The 16,162-nt window shown below is 46.6% G+C and overlaps 1 protein-coding gene across 3 annotated transcripts in view; it reads left to right on the forward strand.

Annotated features, from left to right (window-relative positions):
* Positions 1-380: 380 nt before the first annotated feature.
* The window catches only part of CCDC77 (coiled-coil domain containing 77), a 47,169-nt gene continuing 31,387 nt past the window's right edge, over positions 381-16,162 (forward strand). The window contains exons 1-4 of one of the 3 annotated variants that reach the window (XM_006163219.3): positions 381-395; positions 6,172-6,267; positions 6,355-6,408; positions 10,729-10,966. In XM_006163219.3, coding sequence (XP_006163281.1) covers positions 6,371-6,408; positions 10,729-10,966 — 276 coding nt within the window. In that variant the 5' untranslated portion in view covers positions 381-395; positions 6,172-6,267; positions 6,355-6,370. The other 2 variants (XM_006163220.3, XM_006163221.3) reach the window with 2 other exon arrangements.

The following is a 16,162-nucleotide window of genomic DNA, read 5'->3' on the forward strand; positions in this document are numbered from 1 at the left end:
TTCTTGAGACAAACTCTTAAATTACACCACATAAAGTATGTAACATGACACGCCACAGTGCCCCCACAGTTATTCGTCGCATTTGGGCTTTATTTTTCACGAGATCAAGGTGGCCAGCAGCTCGAACCACAGGACTAGCGCTCCGAGCACCCACTGGCACCAGCCCCGCTTGGGCCGGTTACGGGACCTGCTCGTCTGCGAGCCGAACTACACTTCCCGGCGCCCTCTGCGCGGCGCGGCGCACGCCGCTCTCCGTGTGACTTGCCTTCCTATTGGTGCGCAGTCCGAAGCGCATTGTAAACGCGTACGCGATTGGGGGGATTCGTGGACTCTTATTGGCGCCGCGGCGCTCCCAGATTTGACTTTTGTTTTTCGGTTGGGATCCCAGACCGGTGGTGAGTGTAGTTCCGGGGTTGGAGCGGCGGGGCTCTGGGAGGGAAGTCTGGAGCGGGACGCGGGGCGCCGAGAGGAACGCGAGCCTGGGGCCTGGTAGGTCGGTGGAGGGAGGCTGGCGTGCCCGGGAACGGGGCGGGAGCGAGCGGAGCCGGCTCGCTGCAGGGGAGGCGCGGTGCGGGGTCCGGGCCCGGGGCGGGATCCCGTGCGCGCATCCGCCCGGGCTAAGCCTCGGCTTCCTCGTTTCCGAAAGAAGGGATGGTGCGAACAGTGCTGGGGGCGAAGTACGTAATGATTGTCCGAGTCTAAACAAACGTTAGCTGTTCGTGGACAAATTAGAGCATATTAGAGCAAGGGTCGTGGAAAAGAAGCTAGGAGAAACCCGTAAATGTATCTACAGACTAAAGTATTGCCCGTTGGAAGATTCAGGGGTGAAACTTGGGTTCTGTGTGCAGAAAAGCACGCTGTTACGGGAGGGATGATAGCAATAAAGAACTCAAATGTGATCATTGATTTTTAGAAAATTGCAATTACTATATTTTTAAGAATTATTTTCATTAACTTTATTTATTTTAATTTGACCAGAGAGGGACAGAGTGAGAGGGAAAGCGAGAAAGGAGGCCGCCAGGTCCAGGACTCGAACCAGGGTCGGCCATGTGGGAGTCCAGCGCCCTTAACCACCATGCCACCTGCTGTCCTGAGGATTGCAATTCTCCTACAGTTAGATCCTTTAGATCGATTATCTCGGGTGGAGAGAGTCAGGAAAGAGTTAAAGGACATAGTAGCTGAGTTTTCATGTTTAGACTGGGTTTCAGTGAAACTATGAGGATTGTGGAGGGCCATGTTCCAGCTGGAGGATGCTCCTGAACAAAGGCGCAGAGGAAAGGAAGTTATCTGTAAACGCAGGGTACTTGCCGGGACAGGAGGGAGATGAAGCAGGAGCGAGAGCTGGTTGACGCTTACATAATATATTGTGGAAAGCCATTGGTTCTAGCTTAAGGAATTCGATTGAATGCGTTAACTATGAGGAGTCACTGATGAATTCATGATTGTTAAGAACGTGGTCCATGGGAGTCAGTGGGTAGAACAACTATGCTATTGTCAGCCTCTGGGTAGTGCGAGTCTAAATTAGCTGTTTGTGGCAATAAATATACAGCGCTTTCACATGATCAGATGAGAGATTCCGAGGGGTAATCAGATGATGGGTTTAAATTGTCAAGTCCAGGTTGCCTGGGAATGCTGAATTAGTAACCAGTATGAAAGTCACAAGAGGCATGTTTGGATGAAAAGGATGATGTATTAAATTTGGGAAATGTTACCCTTGAGGTGTTAAAAAGTACATAGCCCAGGTGGTTTTTAACATTTATTAATTAAACTTACTAGGATGCATGAATGTGCTGGAGAGACAGAGAGAGGAAGTGAGAAAGCGTCCCCGATGGAGTGGTCACACTGCCGTTCCTTCTCCGTCTCCGTTAGAGATTTTGGGCACCCACGCACACGCACCAGTGTGTTTCCCAAGCCACTGGGCTCAGGTCTTGGAACTACGAGGTCGGCCATGTGGGATCTAGCCCTGTGTCCACCACGCTACCAGCTGGCCCATTTCTAGAGTTTTAAAAGGTTTTTGCCTTAGTGTGTGCTCCCTGGAGAGAGAGACAGAGACATTGAGAAGGAAAGTGAGAAATCACCCCCCAGGGGAGGTGGCCATGCTGCAATCCATTCTCCTGGGATCTTGGACACGCATGTACATGCGCCCGGTGTGAGTTTCAAGCCACCAAGTCTGGCACTCAAACCGAGGTCGGCCATATGGGAATCCAGTGATTGTAACCGCTACGCCATCTCCTGGTCCCTTGTAGGTTAGTTTGGGCAAGCAGAGTGAGAGGGAAAGCGAGAAAGGAGGCCGCCAGGTCCAGGACTCGAACCAGGGTCGGCCATGTGGGAGTCCAGCGCCCTTAACCACCATGCCACCTGCTGTCCTGAGGATTGCAATTCTCCTACAGTTAGATCCTTTAGATCGATTATCTCGGGTGGAGAGAGTCAGGAAAGAGTTAAAGGACATAGTAGCTGAGTTTTCATGTTTAGACTGGGTTTCAGTGAAACTATGAGGATTGTGGAGGGCCATGTTCCAGCTGGAGGATGCTCCTGAACAAAGGCGCAGAGGAAAGGAAGTTATCTGTAAACGCAGGGTACTTGCCGGGACAGGAGGGAGATGAAGCAGGAGCGAGAGCTGGTTGGCGCTTACATAATATATTGTGGAAAGCCATTGGTTCTAGCTTAAGGAATTCGATTGAATGCGTTAACTATGAGGAGTCACTGATGAATTCATGATTGTTAAGAATGTGGTCCATGGGAGTCAGTGGGTAGAACAGCTATGCTATTGTCAGCCTCTGGGTAGTGCGAGTCTAAATTAGCTGTTTGTGGCAATAAATATACAGCGCTTTCACATGATCAGATGAGAGATTCCGAGGGGTAATCAGATGATGGGTTTAAATTGTCAAGTCCAGGTTGCCTGGGAATGCTGAATTAGTAACCAGTATGAAAGTCACAAGAGGCATGTTTGGATGAAAAGGATGATGTATTAAATTTGGGAAATGTTACCCTTGAGGTGTTAAAAAGTACATAGCCCAGGTGGTTTTTAACATTTATTAATTAAACTTACTAGGATGCATGAATGTGCTGGAGAGACAGAGAGAGGAAGTGAGAAAGCGTCCCCGATGGAGTGGTCACACTGCCGTTCCTTCTCCGTCTCCGTTAGAGATTTTGGGCACCCACGCACACGCACCAGTGTGTTTCCCAAGCCACTGGGCTCAGGTCTTGGAACTACGAGGTCGGCCATGTGGGATCTAGCCCTGTGTCCACCACGCTACCAGCTGGCCCATTTCTAGAGTTTTAAAAGGTTTTTGCCTTAGTGTGTGCTCCCTGGAGAGAGAGACAGAGACATTGAGAAGGAAAGTGAGAAATCACCCCCCAGGGGAGGTGGCCATGCTGCAATCCATTCTCCTGGGATCTTGGACACGCATGTACATGCGCCCGGTGTGAGTTTCAAGCCACCAAGTCTGGCACTCAAACCGAGGTCGGCCATATGGGAATCCAGTGATTGTAACCGCTACGCCATCTCCTGGTCCCTTGTAGGTTAGTTTGGGCAAGACGCATATTAGCCAATTTGAAAAGGTTTTGTGGAAAAAAAGAAAGTTTGAAGAAGAGGAGGAGAATAATTTTTTTCTTCATTCCTCATGAAGGGATTTTTACTATAGGGCAGGTGCACTCTCCAGAGACACAGAAAGACAGACAAAGCGAGAAGTCATCCCCTGGGGGAAATGGCCGCGCCGCAGTTCCTTCTCCATTCTCCTCTTGGGATTTGGGCACGCGCACACACACACACACACACGTGTGCCCGGCATGACTTTCAAGCTGCCGGGTCTGCAACTCAAACTATGGTCAGACTACATGGGAGTCAAATGATGTAATCATGCCATTTGCTGGTCCCTCCCCCCCGTGAGGTTTAATTTATATTTATTTATTTTGTGAGCTAGAGAGAGAGAGACAGCACCTCAACAGGGTCTCGTCACATTGTAATCCACCCCGAGCTTGAGACCGTGGATAGGTGTGTGCCCTGCGTGCTCAGGGAGGTCTCCTGACTTGAACTGGAAACCTCCTTTGGGATTGCCTTGCGGAGTGTCTCATTAATGGCCGTGCCACTGACTGGCCTCTATTTTTTTTTTTAATGCCGGAGGCACATGGATCTGCACGAGAGTAATCATTTAAAGGGGAGAATTAAAGTAAAGCTATAAAATCAGAGAAGCAGAAAGGGGTTTTTCATTAGATTGATTAGACTGACCTTTAACCACCTTTCTTCCTCTTTTTTGGGGGGGAGGAGGTTTTTGCTATAGGGTGTGTGCACGTGCCAGAAAGACAGAGACAGCGAGATAGAAAGCGAGAAATCAGCCCCCAGGAGGGATGGCCACACCACAGTCCCTTCTCCTCCATTCTCCTTTTGGGATCTTGGGGCACATATGCACATGCACCAGGCGTGAGTTTACGCCACTGGATCCGGGACTTGAACTGTGGTCGACTACATGGGAATCCAGCGACATAGCCGTTACACCAACTGCTAGTCCTTCTTCCTCTTTTTTTTAAAGAATTAGTTTTTTTTTTTTTTTTTTGAAAGGTTTTTGCCATAGGGCGCGTGCACTTAATTTAACATTATTTATTTATTTATTTAATTGGACCAGAGAGGGACAGAGTGAGAGAAAGCGAAAAAGTAAGCTGCCACGTCCAGGACTTGAACTGCAGTCGGCCATGCAGGAGTCCAGCGTCCTTAACCACCATGCCACCCGCCAGCTCCCTCTTTTTCTTTTCATAAAGAGTTTATTTATTTAATTTTATCTAGTAGTATTATTTTTTAATTTGTTACAGAGAACATCTCATCACCAGAGGGAGACAGACCAGAGAGAAGGAAAGTACCACAGCAAGCTGTTAGGTCTAGGACTTGAACCGCAGGAAGCCATGTGGTAGTCCAGCGCCGCATGTATCATGCCACTTGCTGTCCTTTGTAACATCTTTTTTTTTTTTTTCCCCAAAGAGAGACTTTTGCTGTAGGGCGCGGGCAGAGAGAAAAAGTAAAATCACCCCCCAAGGGAGATAGCCGCAGTCCCTTCTCCATTCTCCTTTCGAGATTTTGGACATGCCCACACACATGCCTGGCATGACTTTCAAGCCTCTGTGTCCAGAACTTGAACCACGGTCGGCCGTGTGGGTGAGTCCACAAGGTAACCATTACACCATCTACTCATCCCTTTCACAGTCTCTTAAACTCATGTTGAGGATTTAAAGGTATTCATATTCAGTAAGTAATTATTGAGTACCTCCTCTGAACCAGGCACTATTTTATTGTCGTCAGTGGGGATATAGCAGGAACAAAGTAGCTGAAAAATCCCTGCCCTGGGGCCACGTGGTGTGGTGGTTAAGGCCCTGGAGTCCCGTATGGCCATCTATGGTTCAAGTCTAAGACCCGGTGGCTCGCTTTCTCACTTTCTCTCTCTCTCTGTCTCTGGTGAGTGCACGTGCCCTATGACAAACTTAAAAAGAAAATAATAATAATAAGTACTTAAAAATCCCTGCCCCTAGTATATGTGCATATTCCAGTGCGGGAAGACAGAACATAAATAAATCACATAAATCACATATGCCCTCCTGACCCAGCCCCCAAACTCGGGTGGTCGGGAGCCCTTCAAGCCTTCTCTCTTGTCTCTGTCTCTGACTCTGTCTTCTCATTTTTGGTTAATTTTTCCTTTAGAAACTTTTTTTATAATTATTTATTTTTAATTTTGTTTATTTATTCATTTATTTTAATTTGGCCAGAGAGAGACAGAGAAAGAGAGAGAAAGTGAGAAAGCAAGCCGCCAGGTCTGGGGCCTGAACTGAGGTTTTGCCATGTGAGAATCCAGCGCCCTAAACACTGTGCCTCCTGCTGGCCCGTGAACGAACTTTTAAAAGTTTACAAGTAAGGTTTTTCTTTTGCTAAGATAAAGCAATCGAGAAAATACACCAAATAAAGATGATAGTAGTAGCCGGTATTTATCTGAAATTGGGCAGCGTGGGCATCCTAAGGTCGTTCCTATTAACTATTTCTTGCTTGTTAGGAACTTTTTGGATCTCTGTGTCTGTAATTTCGACAAAAGGATTGCAGGTTTGTGTTTATGTTGTTGTACATAACGTTCATACTAAGGAAACGTTTTTCATCTAAATATTCAATGTCATGTTGATTTTATTTGAAAATAGTGAGACAGTACCTTATGAAAATTCAGCAGGCTTGAAGTTTCGGGATTTGGAACTGCCTTAAGGAATACTACACTTGGAAACAGCGTATTCTGAGAGGTAAATGTGTTGGTGGAGGGGGACTCTGTAGATAGACTGTTTTTCCTGCCATCGGCCCCTCATTCTGAATTTCTGTATGTTTGACAGGTGCGAGAAAGACAGCATGAACTTTACTCCGATACACACTCCTGTCTGCAGAAAGTAAGAAATTTGCTTGTTTTGAGTAGTTGAAATAAGGAATCAGCTTCGATAGCCTTAGTCCAAGTTAGCTTTGGAGCTAAAAAGGTTTTAGAAGCAAATTCCCAGATTTTTTTTTAAGGTTTTTGCCAAAGGGCTCATGATCTCTGGAGAGAAACACAGAGAGAGGGAAAGTAAGAAATCCTCCCCCCCCCCCCAGAGGAAATGGCTCCTCCACAATCCCTCGCCAGTGTTCTCTCGGGGTGTTGGGCACCTATGCACATGTATCGGGCACGTGCTTTTCAACATGCCCACTCTAGGGCTCAAACCGTGGAATCAGCCATGTGCTGGCTTACTCCTTAACCACCATGCCACCTGCTGGCCTATGTTCCCGATCTTGATTGGAACTATATTAAATGTCAGTTCTTGGGGCCAGCGGGCAGTGTGGTGGTTAAGGGTGCTGGACTCCCATATGGCTGACTGGTTCGAGTTCCAGACCTGGTGGCTTGCTTTCTCACTTTTCCTCTCTTTCATAGTCGATCCCTCAGTGAGCCAATTTAAATCAATAAATGAATAAAATAAAGCAATTCTTAAAAGCTATGTGTACATATAAAATTTCTGTATTCTCACAGGCGTTCAGGTTTTACAGGCAGTGCGTGCTAGAAGGTAACGCCAGCACGCATTCACTGTGAGTGGACCTGGCTTAGTGCCTGTGGGTCCTGCCTTCCACGGGAAGCAACCGTTGCCACAGATGGGACTTTTTTTTTGTTTTATTTTTTATTTTGCTGTAGGGTACTTGCACTCACCAGCGAGAGACAGACAGAGGGCAAGTGAGAAATCATCCCCCAGGGGATGTGGCCGTGTTGCGGTCCCTTCTCGTCCTTCTCTCAGGATTTCCCAGCACACACGCATACATGACTGACATGCTCACAAGCCTACAGTCCAGGACTAGAGCCATACAGTCGGCCATGTGGGATCTAGCCCCAGCTCTCATGCCACCTGCTGGCCCCAGATGGGACTTCTGATTCTGATTTGCCACCAACTCACAGCGGTTGTGTCCTTAGTCCCTCAGTGCCATGGTTCCCATCTGCAGACTCTCAGAAGTACTTCTTAGTTCTCCTGTTAACCTATTTCACAGTTATAAGGCATCCCCTTTTGAAAATGTGAAACAATAAATAATAATGGTATTTCTACTGTGAGCTTTTAACCACTGAGACAATATTACAGGTTTTCTTCATGCTTACTTGTGGGGGCCGGCAGGTGGCATGGTTGTTGAGGTGCTGGACTCCTACATGGCCAACTGCAGTTCGAGTCCTGGACCTGGTGGCTCACTTTCTCACTTTTCCTCATTCTTTCTCTTGAGTCAAATGAAACAAAAAAAGATGAATAAAATAAAATTAAATATTTTTTTAGAAGAAGCAAGCTTGTATATTAATTGCATTCGTTAACTGTAACTATAGTTAATAACTGTGATTCTGGGCTTCTGGTCTGAGGTTTCTTTACTCAGCTCTCTATTTCGTTGGGTTGTAAGTTGCAGACGGCCAGACTGGATTGATTTTCACAGGACAGGTTTTCTGCTTCTGCACCATCTGACTTGTAATCTGTATCGCTCTAGCTTGAGTTTCTCATATGTAAAACGTAACAGAAAACGAAAACCTGTCTAGCCTTTGGTCTGCGTCTTTGCCATTTGTAGCACCTAGCGCTAGTGTATACGGTTCAAATCTCTGAGCTGCTAGCAGTTAGGATCTGATGTGGTTCTTGCTATTGTATATTTTATGGTACTGAATTTTATATTTAAACATTTGCCAGAGGATGTGTGCGCTCCCTTGAGAGAGAGAAGGAAGGAGGGAGAAATCTACACTCTCGGGGAATGGTGATGCAGCAGTCCCGCCTCCATTTCTCCCTCCTTTCAGCATTTTGGGTCATGCACCCTGTGTGTTTCTCAAGCTGCCAGGTCAGTCCAAGACTCACACCGTGTGGTCAGACATGCGGGATCCAGCCACTCTTAGCAGCGGGCCACAGGCTGGTCCTATAGTATTAAATTTTCTCATCGTTCCTATGTGGTCTTGGCTTATATTCTGTTTATTTATTTTATTATTATTTATTTATTATTATTTTTTGTCATAAGGTGCATGTGCTTGCCAGAGAAAGACAGAAGAGGAAGTGAAAAGTGACCCTAGGGGGATGACCACACTGCAATCCCTTCTCCATTCTTTGGGCACACATGCACCCATGCAAGCCGGCCTGGCGTGTTTTTCAAGCTGTCCTATCTAGGACTCGAACTGAGCTGTTGACCGTGCGATATCCAGCACCTTAATCACCATGTCACCTGCTGGCCCTATTCTCTTTATTTTCAAAGCATCTTTTTAGTCTTTAACATGTCATTTTTTTCCTTAATTTTTAAGTTTTATTTTTTAGAAGCTAATTAATATTTTTATTGGAAAATCACAAGTGCATTTATTATGGGGTACAGGGTAATGTTTTCATATACACACACGCGACGTAGCGTGATTAAATTAAGCTGACATCCATTACCCTGCCCACCCATTATCTTTTATGGTGAAACATTTGAATTTTAGTTATATATTTCTTATATTATTTAATTTATTGTTTTATTAAAGAATTATTGGGAACCAGCAGTTAGCGTAATGGCTATGTCGCTGGACTCCCACGTAGTCGACCGCGGTTCGCGTCCCGGACCCGGTGGCTTAAAACTCACGCCGGGCGTGTGTGCGTGCGTGCCCAAGATCCCGAGAGGAGAATGGAGGAGAAGGGATTGCGGCGTGGCCATCCCCCCTGGGGGGTGATTTCTCGCTTTCTGTCTCTATGTCTCTCTCTGTCTGTCTGGCGAGCGCACGCGCCCTATAGCAAAAATCTCTCTCAAAAAAAAAAAAAGAAAAAAGAATTATTTCACTTAACTTTCTTACTTTTAATTTGATCAGAGAGGGACAGAGAGAGAGGAAAGGTGAGAAAGCAAGCTGCCAGGTCTAGGACTCAAACCATGTGGGAGTCCAGGGCCTTAACCACCGTGTCACTTGTTGGCCCCTGAAATTTAGTTTGTTGTTGGTTTTTTTTTTTGTTTTTTTTTTGAGAGAGATTTTTGCTATAGGACATGAGTCCCTTCTCCTCCATTCTCCTCTCAGGATCTTGGGTATGCATGCACATGCGCCCGGCGTGAGTTTAAGCCACCGGGTCTGGGACTCACACCATGGTCAACTACATGGGAGTCCAGTGACATAGGCATTACGCCCACTGCTGGTCCCTGTTGTTGTTGTTTTTAAGAGAGTTTTTTTGCTAGCTCACTAGAGAGACAGAGACAGAAAGTGAGAAATTGCCCCCCAATAGGGAATGGCCACTGTAGTCCCTTCTCCATTCTCCTCTGGATTTTGGACATGCATGCACATGCACCCAGCTTGAGCTTTAAGCCAATGGGTCTGGGACTCAAATCGTGGTCATCTATGTGGGAGTCAGTGATGTAACCATTATGCCATCTGCTGGTCCCAAATGTGTTTTCTTATGTACATGTTACATGCTATGGTAGATCTCGACCTGTTTATCCTGTCGGTCTGAAACTTTGACCAACACACCTCTGTTCCTTCTCGCCTCATCCTGCAGCCTCTCCCCAACACTGTTCTACTCCCTTTTTTCGGTAAGAGATTTTTGCTATAGGACATGGTTACTTGCTGGAGAGACAGAGAAGGGCAGAGAGACAGAAAGTGAGAAGTCACCTCCTCAGAGGGTGATGGCCACACCACGGTCCCTTCCCCTCTTGGGATTTTGAGCTTGCACACACACGTGCCTGGCGTGAGTTTCAAGCCTCCAGGTCCAGGACTCACACAGCAAGGGCCGTATGGGAGTCAGACAACACAGTCATTACGCCGTCTGCTGGTCCCGAGTGCCCTACTCTGCTTCCGTGACTTCAACTCTGTTGGGCTACATGTAGAAGGTCATCTAATGTGTATTTAAATCTAGCTTTAAACCACCTAAATGTGGAAGGCGGTTCATAAAATTACTCATTTGTAACATCACGCTTAAGATTTATGAACACCTTGAGAACCAGCGGATGGTGTGGTCGTTAAGGTGCTGGATAATCCCGCGTGGCTGATCACGGTTCGAATCTGGAGCTGGCAGCTTGCTTTCTCACCTTCCTTCTTTCTCTCTGTGTCTGTTGCTCTGATCAAATTAAAATAAATGAATGAATGAATAAAATTAAAGAAATAATTCTTTTTGAAAAGATTTATGTGCACCTTGATTCTAAGCACTTTAAAAATATAAAACCCCTTTTTATTTGAAAAATAAAATGTTTCATAAGAATTGTGAATATGCCTTTCTGATCTCACATAGGCTAACAACTGTCGACAAACGCAGGGCTTCCTCTGGCGTCAGTGGCTCCTCTGGCTGGGGGAGGATGGCAGATTCCGTGGAGTCAACCCCCTTGCCGTCCGTTGAAGATCGTATGGCTGTCCTCTGTCCTTCCCAGGAGCTTCTGGAATATTATCAAAAGAAGATGGCTGAGTGTGAGGCCGAAAATGAGGACCTGCTGCAGAAACTGGAACTCTACAGGGAAGCTTGTGAAGGGCAGGTAGAGAGCCGTTCTGTGTCCATGTAGGTCTGACGAGGTCTGTTCGTTAGTTAGAGATGCCCTAGACGTGCCAGCTTACATCACAGGCCTTTCATAAAATGCTCTTCGGTTCCCTACCCCAGCTACCTACTTTCAGGCCCCTTCTCCAATCACAACCCCCAAACTGCTGTAGCTCTAAAATCTTTTTTATTTTTTAAGAGATTTTTGCTATGGGGTGCCTTTGTTCCCTGGAGAGACAGAGAGACAGAAAGTGAGAAATCACCCCCCAGGGGGATGGCCACGCTACAATCTCTTCTCTATTATCTTGGGATCTTGGGGACACGTGCCTATGCACCCAGCTTGAATTTTAAGCCGTCGGGTCTGGGGCTTGAACTGCATTCAACTCTGTTGAGAGTCCAGCAACGTAAACATTACACTATCTGCTGGTCTTGCACTCTGAAATCTTAAACTCTGGGCCCAGCCTAGGTGGGCAGGCTGTAGAGTACTAGACTGCAGTGCTGGCAGCACATGGCCGACTGCCGGTTCAGATCCCCAGCTGAGTGACCTGAAATGTGCCAGGCACGCTTGCGTGTGCTCAGGGTCCTGACGGATTAGAGGAAAGGGATCGGAGCAAGACAGTGCAGCCAGGGCCCTGGCCTGACCCAAACCAGCCATGGCCTTGAAAGGGCCAAATGATCTAGAAGAACAGTGTTCTAGAAAAAGAGTACATGGTGCTCTTACAGCTGTAAAATCTAAGACCAAGAGAGAAATCAAGAAAGCAGAATGTCTTAGGTGACTGCTCCAGTGATGGTCAGTAACTATGGGCTAGATCAGTCAGGTGAGCTGGGGAAGATGACCTTAACTGGAGTTCATCAGGTCCCCGCTGAGAATGTGCAGGTGCATTTCCCAGAAAGGCCGTTTGGTCTATTGGTAAAGAATCTCAATGGGAAGAGTTACTCCATGATTAGAACAGTCTGAGGCCCATCTCTCTGGAAGGTGGTTCAGGTAAAGGCAAGATGGGTAGAACTCTTTCTCTTTTTTTTTTTTGGAGAGGTTTTTGCTATAGGGGCATGTGCACTCGCCAGAAAGAGACAAAGAGACAGAAAGCAAGAAATCACCCCCCCATGGGGATGGCCACGCTGCAATCCCTTCTCCTCCATTCTCTTCTCGGGATCTTGGGCACGCATGCACATGCGCCCGGCGTGAGTTTACGCCGCTGGGTCTGGGCCTCAAACTGCAGTGGACTACATGGGAGTCCAGCAACACAGTCATGACGCCAGCTGCTGGTCCCTAGATGGGTAGAACTCCTATGTAAAAAGAAAGCAGAAAGTATGCAGTGGCACTGCCTGACTTGGTTTGAAAACAAATGCAAAGAGTTGAGCCAGCAGGTACTGTGGCGGTTAAAGCACTGGGTCCCACGTGGCTGGCTGTGGTTTATATCCTGGACGCGGTGGCTTGTGTTTTCTCTTTCTCTCTGGTGGATGCACATGCCCTATAGCAAGTTAAAAAAATAATAATAACAATAAATAAAGTAATTCTAAAAAAAAGAAGAATATTATGTGTATGTGTGTGTGTGCATGCCCTAGATTCCAAGAGGATATTGGAGGAGAAGGGATTATGGTGTGACCATTTCCCCAGGGGTGTGATTTCTCACTTTGTTTCTCTCTCTCTGTGTCTTTTTCTGGTGTGTACCTGCACCCTATAGCAAAAACAAAAAAAAAAAAAAAAAAAAGGAAAGAGAAAGAAAGAAAAGAATGCAGAGTCGGGGCAGTATAGTGATAACACAAGTGGGTACGTGCCAGAATCTGGGTTTGCAGCCCAGGACCTTCCCAGGAGCACTGGGCACACATGTGCCCGAGATCTGGGCCACCTGATACCGGAGGTGAGTGGCATGAGGACCTTCTTGGGAGTGCTTGCCTCTTTTTGCCTCCTTTTCTTGGTCTAATTCTTATGAAAAAAATGAACTTTCAAAAAAATAAGAATGCAGAAAGAAGAGAAAATCCTTCTAGGAACACTGAAATAGATCCTAGTGAGGGATTGGTATAAGTGTTTGCAGAGAATATAAGAAGACAGAAATAGTGATATGACATGAAGCAGTAATACAGCCTGTGAGTGAAGAGAAAAGTGAGCCAGAGCCCGCTGTGGTTGTGCGAGCCGTGGGCACTCCTGAGCCGCGCCGGAGCCCCGGTCTGAGCGGTGCTGGAGCCGTGGCGGCCTGGGCTTCAGGTCCTCAGTTCACCTCTGGCTGGTCAGAGCTGGGCAGGGACATTGTAGTGTCCTAGGACCCAATGCAGGTACGTGGAATGTGTCTCTCTTTCTTTCATAAAGTAAATAGAGAGAACGGGGCCAGGGGGTGGCCTGGCCAACTGCTCAGTTCAGCTCCTAGACCTGGTGGCTTGAAAAGGATGGGCCTGTGTGCGTGTGCCCAGTCGTAAGAAGGAATTGGAGAAGGGGTGTGATGTGGCCTCCCGCCTCTGGGGGTAATTTCTTCCTCTCCCTATCTCTCTCTGGCTAGCACATGTGCCTAAGGGCAAGAGAGAGAGAAGAAGAGACAGAAAATTTTGAGGCTTTCAGAACTTTTTGGGAACTGAAATTTTTATTTTTTAAAGAATTATTTAATTTTTTTAAAAAAATTATTCATTCAGTCATTTTTATTTGAACAGAGAAAGACAGATACACAGAGAGAAGGAAAGTGAGAAAGCAAACCACCAGGTCCAGGACTCGAACTGTGGTCGGCCATATGGGAGTGTCTAGCCCCATAACCACCACACCGTCTGCTGGCCCAAGAACTGAAACTTCGAATTATTGTTTCCAAGAAGAAGCTATTTGTGAGCTGTGCAGATAAATTTGACAGATAATTATTTATATAGCCTTCTAGGCAAAGGCAATGAATGCCTTATTTCCTACTACAGGATTTTTTTTTCCAAAGAATTATTTAACTCTATTTATTTTAATTTGACCAGAGAGGGACAGAGAAAGAGAGAGAAAGCGAGAAAACAAGCCACTAGATCTGGAACTTGAACATGGTCGGCCATGGTGGAGTCCGGGGCCCTCAACCACCTGCTGTCCCCGAGATTTTTTTTTTTTTTTTTTTGAGAGTTTTTTGTTATAGGGCGCGTGCATGTGCCAGCAAGATAGAGAGAGACAGAAAGCGGGAAATCACCCCCCAGGGGGGTTGGCCACGCCGCAATCCCTTCTCTTCCATTCTCCTCTCGGGATCTTGGGCACACATGCAAACGTGCCTCACATGAGTTAAAGCCCCCGGGTCTGGGACTTGAACTGCGGTCGACTACATGAGAGTCTGGTGACATAGCCATTATGCCTACTGCTGGTCCTGGATTTCTTTCTTTAAAAATGTAGGTAGTGTGGTAGTTTGGGTGCTAGACTCCCACGTGATTAACCACAGTTCAAGTCTCAGACCCAGTGGCTTGAAGATCAGGCTGGGTGCGGGTGTGCATGCCCCGAAGTCCTGAGAGTGGAGGAGAAGGACTGCTGTGCGGCCATCTCCCCCGGGCTGGGAGGGCTGCTGATTTCTCACTTTTCCTCTCTGTCTTCAGTGAGCATGTGTGTCCTGTGGCAAAACAGACAGACAGACTGAGAAATGCCTGGGTGGTCTCCATGGTGCAGCAAAGTGCTGCTCGGTCCTGCTGGGCAGCTGCAGTTCCAGTGCTCGGCACGGTCAGCCTGAAACACTCCAGGCACCTCGCGTGCACCCGGGACCTGGCGGGAGGCCTGGAGGAAGCTCACTGCTGTGTGACCGGGCCCTCTGCAGGGTGCTCATCTCTGCCACCCCGACTCACATGCACGTGTTCTATTACGAGGCGAAAAAGAAATGACGTATTAAAGAAAACATGCGTATTAAACACTTTCTCTCCAGAGATGGTTTTGTTCGTGTCCTGGTCATTTTGCTCAAGAAAGGGTTATAGTACATTCTCACATGAAATGTTAAACACTAGTCTAGCCTGGTGAAAATGCCATATTGTGTGTATTTTTGTTTGGTTAAGAGGTAGAAAACAAAAATGCTTGCTTGCTTTAAGTTATTGATAGTAGCTACTACTTGTGTAAGAATAAATATGGCGGCCGGCAGGTGGTGTGGTGGTTAGGGGTGCTGGACTCCCACATGGCCGACCGTGGTTTGAGTCCTGGACCTGGCGGCTTGCTTTCTCACTTCTCTCTCTCTCTCTTTCTCTCTCCTTCTCTGGTCAAATTAAAATAAATAAATACGTAAGAGTGAAATAAAATAATTATTTCCAGAAAAAGAATAAATATGTAACCTGAATTTTTGCATTAATGCAGATTTATGTCTATGCTTCACGGTTTCCCTAGACATATTGATCCTTTTTTTTTTTTTTTTTTTTTGTCAAAGGGTGCAGGTGCTCACCAGAGACAGAGACAGAAAGCCTCCCTTGGCGCGTGGTCATGCTGCAGTTCCTTTTCTGTCCCTCCATCCTATTGGGATTCGGGGCGCGCATACATGCACACACGTGCACCAGCTGTCTTTCAAGCTGCGGGGGCCTGGATTCGTACCCTGCACTCAGCCACCGAGGACTCAGCTCAAAATGGCCCAAGGTTGATCCATTTTCCATTTGCAGCTAAAGCAACATTGCTACCACAGCTTACCACGAGCTGATGGTTTCCATCACAAACATTTCTCGCTAGATATAATCATGTTTGTTTGTGAACAGAAAATTGAAACCAAATCCAAACTTGCCAAGAATAGACTTTTGCCGTGGGTCAGATGGCTTTAAAAAGCAATAACTGGGGCTGTCAGGTGGCATGGAGGTTAAAGGTGCTGGACTTCCACGTAGCTGATCGTGGTTTGAATCCTGGACTTGGCAGCTTGCTCTCTCTCTCTGTCTCTATTCAGAATTGCAAAATAGGGGCTGGCACGTGGCATGGTGATTGGGGTGCTGGACTCCCACATGGCTGACTGTGGTTCAAGTCCCAGACCTGGTGGCTTGCTTTCTTACTCTTCCTCTCTTTCTCTCTCTCTCTCTCTGATAATAATGAACAGTAATAAAATAAAATAATAAAATAAATTGTTCTTTTTAAAAAAATTGAAAAATAATGATAATGAATAAATTTTATTTATTCATTCTCTCATTTTAATTTTACCAGAGAAAGACAGACACACAGAGAGAAGGAAAGTGAGAAAGCAAGCCACCAGGTCTGAGACTCAAACTGTGGTCAACCCAGTGGGGGTGGCCAGAGGCCCAA

Source organism: Tupaia chinensis, unplaced genomic scaffold, assembly GCF_000334495.1.
Source record: "Tupaia chinensis unplaced genomic scaffold, TupChi_1.0 Scaffold141530_1, whole genome shotgun sequence".
Lineage (NCBI taxonomy): Eukaryota > Metazoa > Chordata > Mammalia > Scandentia > Tupaiidae > Tupaia > Tupaia belangeri.